The sequence below is a fragment of the Coregonus lavaretus genome, assembly GCF_964263955.1.
Source record: "Coregonus lavaretus genome assembly, chromosome: 37".
Taxonomy (NCBI): Eukaryota; Metazoa; Chordata; class Actinopteri; order Salmoniformes; family Salmonidae; genus Coregonus; species Coregonus lavaretus.
In genome coordinates, this window is record NC_140024.1 from 14457252 (window position 1) to 14465687 (window position 8436).

At 46.0% G+C, this 8436-nt stretch overlaps 1 protein-coding gene across 1 annotated transcript in view; it reads left to right on the forward strand.

The window, feature by feature from the left end:
• LOC311111813 (disintegrin and metalloproteinase domain-containing protein 10-like) overlaps window positions 1-7865 on the forward strand; it is a 94487-nt gene extending 86622 nt beyond the window's left edge. Inside the window, exons 8-16 of the mRNA XM_084154675.1 lie at window positions 1044-1227; window positions 4359-4522; window positions 4774-4957; window positions 5067-5217; window positions 5373-5556; window positions 5674-5782; window positions 5932-6152; window positions 6365-6491; window positions 6668-7865. Coding sequence (XP_084010801.1) covers window positions 1044-1227; window positions 4359-4522; window positions 4774-4957; window positions 5067-5217; window positions 5373-5556; window positions 5674-5782; window positions 5932-6152; window positions 6365-6491; window positions 6668-6777 — 1434 coding nt within the window. The 3' untranslated portion in view covers window positions 6778-7865. The remainder of the gene's footprint in view (window positions 1-1043; window positions 1228-4358; window positions 4523-4773; window positions 4958-5066; window positions 5218-5372; window positions 5557-5673; window positions 5783-5931; window positions 6153-6364; window positions 6492-6667) is intronic.
• Window positions 7866-8436: the final 571 nt, after the last annotated feature.

The window sequence follows — 8436 nt, forward strand, 5'->3', positions numbered from 1 at the left end:
TTAGTGGAATTAAATTGGCACTTGTGTACACTATATTCGTTATGTAGGCATATCTTATTTATCACATGCCTACAGCATACAGATACAGAGCCTTTGAGCTGAAAATCTGTCAGACAGCGCGAGAGTTGCTGTACACATTTCCACCGGTCTAATGTCCATTGCTCGTGTTTCTTGGCCCAAGCCAGGTCTCTTCTTCTTATTGGTGTCCTTTAGTAGTGGTTTCTTTGCAGCAATTCGACCATGAAGGCCTGATTCACACAGTCCCCTCTGAACAGTTGATGTTGAGATGTGTCTGTGACTTGAACTCTGTGAAGCATTTATTTGTGCTGCAATTTCTGAGGCTGGTAACTCTAATGAACTTGTCCTCTGCGGCAGAGGTAACTCTGGGTCTTCCATTCATGTGGTGGTCCTCATGAGAGCCAGTTTAATCATTGCGCTTGATGGTTTTTGCGACTGCACTTGAAGAAACTTTCAAAGTTCTTGACATTTTCCATATTGACCTTCATGTCTTAAAGTAATGATGGACTGCCGTTTCTCTTTGCTTATTTGAGCTGTACTTGCCATAATATGGACTTGGTATTTTACCAAATAGGGCTATCTTCTGTATACCCCCCTACCTTGTCACAACACAACTGATTGGCTCAAACGCATTAAGAAGGAAAGAAATTCCACAAATTAACTTTTAAGAAGGCACACCTGTTAATTGAAATGCATTCCAGGTGACTACCTCATGAAGCTGGTTGAGAGAATGCCAAGAGTGTGCAAAGCTGTCATCAAGGCAAAGGGTGGCTATTTGAAGAATCTCAAATATAAAATATATTTTGATTTGTTTAATACTTTTTGGTTACTACATGATTCCATATGTGCTATTTCATAGTTTTGATGTCTTCACTATTATTCTACAATGTAAAGAATAAAGAAAAAACCTTGAATGAGTAGGTGTGTCCAAACTTTTGACTGGTAGTGTACGTGTGCATAAGCGTGTATGTGTGATTACCTGCTCATGACCTATTCAGTGAGCCCATTCCTCTCTATCTATTCAGATAAACACGACCAGTGATGAGCGGGACAACACCAATCCGTTCCGCTTCGCTAACATCGGGGTGGAGAAGTTCCTGGAGCTCAACTCAGAACAGAACCATGACGACTACTGCCTGGCCTACGTCTTCAGCGACAGGGACTTTGATGACGGGGTGCTGGGCCTGGCCTGGGTCGGAGCTCCTGCAGGTACACACACACACACACACACACCAATTGAACTTGTGTACTGCATTCATTGGCATAAAGACTCTCAGGGTAGGAATTCAGGCGAAAATTTAAAAAGAAAACTGAGAATAGTGGACATTTATGCCTTCTTAAAGAGTAGGAAGGATCCAAGAAGTCACCCAAGTGTTCAGTGGTCTGTGAGAGACTCCCTGGCTCCAGTATCTCTAATGGTGGTCCTCTGTAGCTCAGCTGGTAGAGCACGGCGCTTGTAACGCCAAGGTAGTGGGTTCGATCCCCGGGACCACCCATACACAACAAAAAAAAATGTATGCACGCATGACTGTAAGTCGCTTTGGATAAAAGCGTCTGCTAAATGGCATATTATTATTATTATATTATTATTATATTATAATGGGATCGCTCCATTGTAAGGAGGAGAGGAAGCAGAGGCTTTGCTGCAGGTTCCCTGCTCTGCCCTCTGAGTCCTGCACTCTGAGGATGTTTATCAGAACTCTCAATGAACCTCAGCGTGTCCATTAACCCCAGCACATGCCCTCTGATAAGCTGCTCCATCTCAGTCACTGCAATATCCCCACTTTCTCTCTTTCTCCCCTCGCTCTCGCTCTCCCCCCCCCCACCTCTCTCTCGTTCCACCAGCATGTCTGTAATTTAATTGTCAAGGCAGAGGAGGACTGGATTTGCCTAGGCATCGTCTCCACGCTGTTTCCACTTGAAATGCATTTTGAAGTTGTTGAATTTTTGCCCGCTCAGCACTTTTGCGATTTCCGCTTTCTCCCTTCCTGGGTGTTTGTCAAAACTACAGCGTTCTCCAAACCAGGTTCACCCAAGGACAAATAAGCTACATACAGGGTCCTTCTTCTGAAGGAAGTTCTTAGACATTTGTAGAATGTGAAACAGTCCATGGAGATGATCACACACCCCTTTCTATAGCCTGCAGCTGGGTCTCCCTCTTATCTCCCCCAACCCCATAGTGGTGACAGGCTGCCAGTCAGCCAGTCAGTCAGTCAGTCAGTCAGCCAGTCAGTCAGTCAGTCAGTCAGTCAGTCAGTAGTGTGGACTGTGAGAGGGGAGAAATCAACAAGAGAGCCACAGCACACAAATGGTCCTGTCACACACACACATACAAGTAGGCTAAACGAGTACAGGCTCAACACCTCTGAATGAATGGTTCACACTAGAATAATATGAAGTTGTTGAGTGTGACTGTAGCGGTGCGCTCTCCAGTGACAGGGGTGACCCAGAGCTCTACAGTGCTGTCTGACGGGTCATAGTCAGATAGAACAGGAGTCCATACAGATGCAGGCTGTGCCTGGTTCGGGATATCCTCTCAGTAATAGTTAAGATGTAGAGAGAGTGGACAGTACTGTAGTTGAACCCCAAGTTCACATGTTACTGCTATAGGCTTCTTTCAATGAGCAGCAGCCCCAGAGGTCAGAGTTCAGGCTGTGTTTTCCTTCATGAGGTTTAAATGAAGGGTCAGTGTCAGTTGGCCCAGGTATCGTCAACATGTCTTGATTAACTTCTGACAGAACCCGGGATGAAAAACAACAACAAACACTAGGAATCAATACAGGCAAATAAGCAATGTTCTAAACCGGCTGAATCGATCTGGGCATGTAGAGCTGTAGAGGGAGGATGTGGGCTGTGGGCTAGTAGAGAAGAGATCTGCCTAGAATGCTCCAGCGGAGTGGACTGAGAACAAACGGCCACTAGAGACACCAGTCAGACCTGGGTAATGGGCTTCTTAATGAATTTGATCCATTACCACACACTCATAAATGACTTCAATGGAGGCATTCCTCCTACACACACACACACCACATACCACACCACACACACACACACACAAATATATGCCAAACTGTAAAGTGCTTTGGTTTCATGTTTCTGTGTGCCTAAAAGCTGTTGTTGTCAAAGGTGTTGCCTCCTTATGACTAAGCACACAGGCTATTCTCAGATAAAGATTTCGCCACTGCCTGGTATTCCAGCAGAGCAGAGCCCCAGTCCTCCTAGCCTGGCTGGTTAGAAAATAGAAATCCTCTCTAGTCCACAGTTGTAGGAGAGATTGGACCTTCTCTCTCTCTCAATTTCAGGGGCTTTATTGGCATGGGAAACATATGTTAACATTGCCAAAGCAAGTGAAATAGATAATAAACAAAAGTGAAATAAACAATAAAAATGAACAGTAAACATTACACTCACAAAAGTTCCAAAGGAATAGAGCCATTTCAAATGTCATATTATGTCTATATACCGTGTTGTAATGATGTGCAAATGGTTAAAGTACAAAAGGGAAAATAAATAAACATACAATCTCACACACACACTCTGTGATCTCAGACAGGGCAGTGTTGAGTGCAGGGGGAGCCCAGAGGCAGACCGGCAGTATGCCAGCTGAATCTGATAGTACAGCAGGGTGGGGCGGGGAAGCCTATTCTGACTCCGCTCTGTCTGCTACTGCTCACTCCCACTATCTGAGCTGACTTTAAACACTCCCTTTGAACACAACATGAAACTACTCAATCAAAACAGTCAACCAGGTTTCCCAAATTGATTGAGAAGAATGGAAGTGTGTGAGTATGCTCCACACTCGCTCTATACAGCTGACCGGCCATGTCTGTCTATGTGTCTGCTCCAGACAGTATGTTTCTCTCTTTGAGAATGGGTAAGTGAGCGGATTGAAATTGGCATTCTCAGCGACTCTGGAGCAGCGCCCTTCAGCTCCCCTGCTGTGCCCGAGCTGTCACTCTCCTCCTGCGGGCATATTCAGCACCACCTGGCTGCTCTGCTCTGCTCTGCTCTTCCTGCTGCTGTCTGTGTCTCACCTACAAGGGTGGCCACTGGGCCCAAATGCCCTCTGCTCCCCTACAGTAGAAAAGACTTCTGCTTATTCACTCCAGGCAGAGTATCAGGTTTAATTTACTCCAATAAGAGTGTCACTTCATTTCACTGTCACTTGTGTCAGAGTTGGAAACTACAGCAATGGGAGACGGTACATCCTCAATGGCATGGAAATCCTCAATATAGTCCTGGTAGTCTGTTGGGTGCTGTACAGTGTGAAAGAGAGAATCCTCCTCCTCCATGGTGTGTACTGTATGTAATCTTGATGAGTGGTTTTACTGTGTTCTTAGGGAGCTCCGGGGGTATCTGTGAGAAGAGTAAGTTGTACTCTGATGGGAAGAAGAAGTCTCTGAACACAGGCATCATCACGGTGCAGAACTACGCCTCCCACGTCCCCCCCAAGGTCTCCCACATCACCTTCGCACACGAGGTTGGACACAACTTTGGCTCTCCGGTGAGTATTCTGGCCTGGGCCTTGTCTGGTTGTAGCCTGGTCTTTTATCTCAGTGCACAGCTCTTACCAAATCACACTTCACATGCTAATCAGTTGTATATACTTGATTAACACTTTGTTGAGATATTCACCATAGGATCTCTCTTGGATTAAAGCCACAGTAGTGGAGGAGGCTATGTTATTGCCCTCTGTGGAGGGAGGAGAGGGATACGCATTGCCTCACTGTGAACCTCTTCCCTATGATTTGACAGCATGACTCTGGGACAGAGTGCACTCCAGGAGAGTCGAAGGCCCAGGAGAAGAAGGAGCAGGGCAACTACATCATGTACGCCCGGGCCACGTCAGGAGACAAGCTCAACAACAACAAGTTCTCCATCTGCAGCGTGAGGAACATCAGCCAGGTCCTGGAGAAGAAGAGGGGCAACTGCTTTGTGGGTAAGTGCTGTGTGTGTGGGTTGTGTGGGTGCGCTTGTCATTGGAATGGGCATCCAAGGTTATGTGTCCTCTACTGCATCTCATCACTCCTTCCTGTGTGTTTGTGCAGAGTCTGGCCAGCCCATCTGTGGTAATGGTCTGGTGGAGGCAGGGGAGCAGTGTGACTGTGGTTACAGTGACCAGTGTAAAGACGAGTGCTGCTACAGCGCCAACGAGGTCGACGGCAACAAGTGCAAACTCAAGCCCGGCAAAATCTGCAGGTAACTGGTCAATAATGTACAACAAAATGTTTTTGTTTTTTTTACGGTTAGGACTGTTGTAGTATTTATTTAATATAGTATTCAACTTGTTTCTGTTTCTGACTTAGTAAAAAGTAAGTTGAAGCTGACTTGGTGTGTGTGTTCTGTGTGGTCAGTCCCAGCCAGGGTCCATGCTGTTCACCTACATGCTCCTTCAAGGGCTCCAATGATAAGTGTAGGGAGGAGTCAGAGTGTGCTGAACAGGGTATGTGTAACGGAGGCACTGCCCAGTGCCCCACCTCTGAACCCAAAGCCAACTTCACTGCCTGCCATGGAGAGACACAAGTCTGCCTCAACGGGGTATGGTCTAACTCTCTGACCAAACGTGTGTTGAAGTGCTTTTAATCATGACTATAGAGCATAGCTGACACTCTCCCCCTCTTTTTCCCTTTCCCTCTCACCCTCTCTGTCCGCCAGGGCTGCTCTGGCTCCATCTGTGAGAAGTATAGTCTGGAGGTGTGTACATGTGCCAGTATTGAAGGCACAGACGAGACTGAGCTGTGCCACGTCTGCTGTCAGGAGAAAAGTAAGTGTCTGTTATTTACCTGTTACCACTATCATTGGCCCATTATGGGCCATTCGTCTCATTATGACATGTATCTTAAACCACCAAGACTGTGCTGTTAGCAGTGACCTCACAGTGGTGTTCCCCATCTCTCCTCCCCCACCCTGCAGTGAAACCAGACACCTGCAGCAGCACGGGCTCTGAGAAGTGGGCCCGCTTCTTCAGCAAGAAGATCACCACGCTGCAGCCCGGCTCGCCCTGCAACGACTTCAAGGGCTACTGCGACGTGTTCATGAGGTGTCGGCTGGTGGACGCAGACGGCCCCCTGGCCAGGCTAAAGAAAGCCATCTTCAACGCAGAGCTCTACGAGAACATCGCAGAGTGGATAGTGGTTGGTGTCCCAGGCCCAGCCAATGTCTTAGTTATACTGTAGCTACCTGTGTTCAGAATATTAGTTCACCCTCCTGCTGAAAATGTCTCTCCCGTTGGCATTAAAACAATTTCAGGAGCTAAATACACTTTACATAACATTTTCTGACCAGTTTCAATATGAAAGTTGTGTCCGACACTGAAAAAACATGACTTGTGTTCTATGTGTTCCAGGCTCATTGGTGGGCAGTGCTGCTGATGGGCATTGCTCTCATCATGCTGATGGCTGGTTTCATCAAGATCTGCAGTGTCCACACACCCAGCAGCAACCCCAAACTGCCCCCACCCAAGCCACTGCCAGGTATGTCACGCCTCAACACTTGGGAAAAAACTTATCTCCCCAGCTAGACTGAAGATGGGGGAGACAAGATTCATAGTGTATCATATTGTATGTGTAACTCTGGTTCATTTTATGCATGCAGGTATGTGTGTGAGTGTTATGATGTTGAGAGCGGTGTGTTCCTGTCTCCCATGCAGGCACGTTGAAGAGGAGGAGACAGCAGCAATCGAATGCCCAGCAGCCCCAGCAGCAGCGCAACCAACGCCAGCCCAGAGAGAACTATCAGTTGGGCCAGATGAGACGCTGAGACACTAGGCCCCTCTTTGCCTTGGTTCTTCCTAGTGCCTACAGTGGGAACACTTCACTCCAAAGAGTTACCTGTACCATTCATTGCAACCACCCATCTGCAAAACTAAAACTGGCAACAGAACTGATTTCAATAGACAAAACATACAGTTCCAGGACCTAATGGACTTACTCAACACCACTGCTCTGGGAGCCAGTCGAGCTGTCGTTCACACAGCTGTAAGCAGAAGATATTACAGGAAAGCTCTAGGCAATGACGGGAAGAGAAAATGACTGATTTCTGTTATGTGGTCTACCTTTGTTTCTTTCTTTTTAACTGGAGTGCAGGGGAGAGGAGCAGCATTGTGGTAATGCAGCCTCTCCTCTCCTCCTTTTAGGTTATTTCTTTCCATCTGTTTTTCCTTTCTGAAGTGCTGCCCTCCTGAGCAGGAAAACAGGACTGCAGGTCACATGGGTTTTTGCTGCCATGCAAGGCTAGGATGTGAGACATTGTAGCAGAAGAGACTAATTTGCCAATGTATTATTATTATTATTTTTTAAATCAAAACATAAGAAAAAATACGCAGGCTTTTTTTCCCAAAGCATACATGTTCTTTCTGCTTGCAATTGTACAGATATTGAGATATAGATTATTTTCTTTGTATCATATGAAATCGAATGTTTTCCTGCTGTCTGATAAAGATTATTTACTGTTTTAATTCACTCTCTCAGGATTAATAAAATGAAAAACAGCCCTGTCTGTCACATTTAGCAGCTGCTGTGGGGTGAATCAGAACAGACCTCGGTTGTCAGAAGGAAATGGAGGAAATGTAAAAATAAAGCTGAATAAGATTAAAGCAGTCCTCTGTCAGAGGACTGGAGGGTATAGAGAGGCGACAGAGTTGTAGTGATATTTGGATGTGATGTAGTGGGATATCATTGGGCTGGTGGAAGGTGTCATATTCAGACAGGTTTGCTTCTAGAGGTGCAGTTTGGGGATGTGACTAGCTTTTTAATTTTTTATTTAAATGACATTGTTCTCTTCAGCTATTTTTTCTGACTCAATGCATTGATGTGAATCGCTGAACAACCACTAAATACAGCAGATGTACTTGTCTATTGATCATTCCATGTGAGAGATGGGTAGGATGGAGGGAGAAATGAGAGCATCTTCAGTGCTTTAGCATACAAGGCTGTCCGAGGGCTGGCTGGTGCTACACCTCATGACTATGCCACTGAACATAGTCACATCATATCCTTCAAGTCACAGGGCCTTGGCCAGAGCCTGCGAACACAGGCCAGGGTCCATAGGGGGCAATATTACAGAGAGCATCACAGACAGTCACTGTCCTGTACTGGTCTGGACATGCTCTCACCTAGCTCAGCTGCCCTCACCAATGTTGTTACCTTAATAAAACGCACAGTCTTGAAGAGCTGACCTGGGAACAACTGATTGCCCTGTTACATACCAGTTTGAAGGCAGCTTGAGGAATCTTCTACACTTATGGCATGCATTAGGAATGTGATGAATGGTTTGCCAGATGAAGATCCTGGATGGCTTCAATGTGATTGTTGGTTTCTTTTTCTTTTGTTTCTTGTTTTAGCAATTCAGATATTTGTATGTGGAGGAAATGTATTGATAAAGTCCAACAATGGCTTAATGTCTGAGTGTCCAGCTATG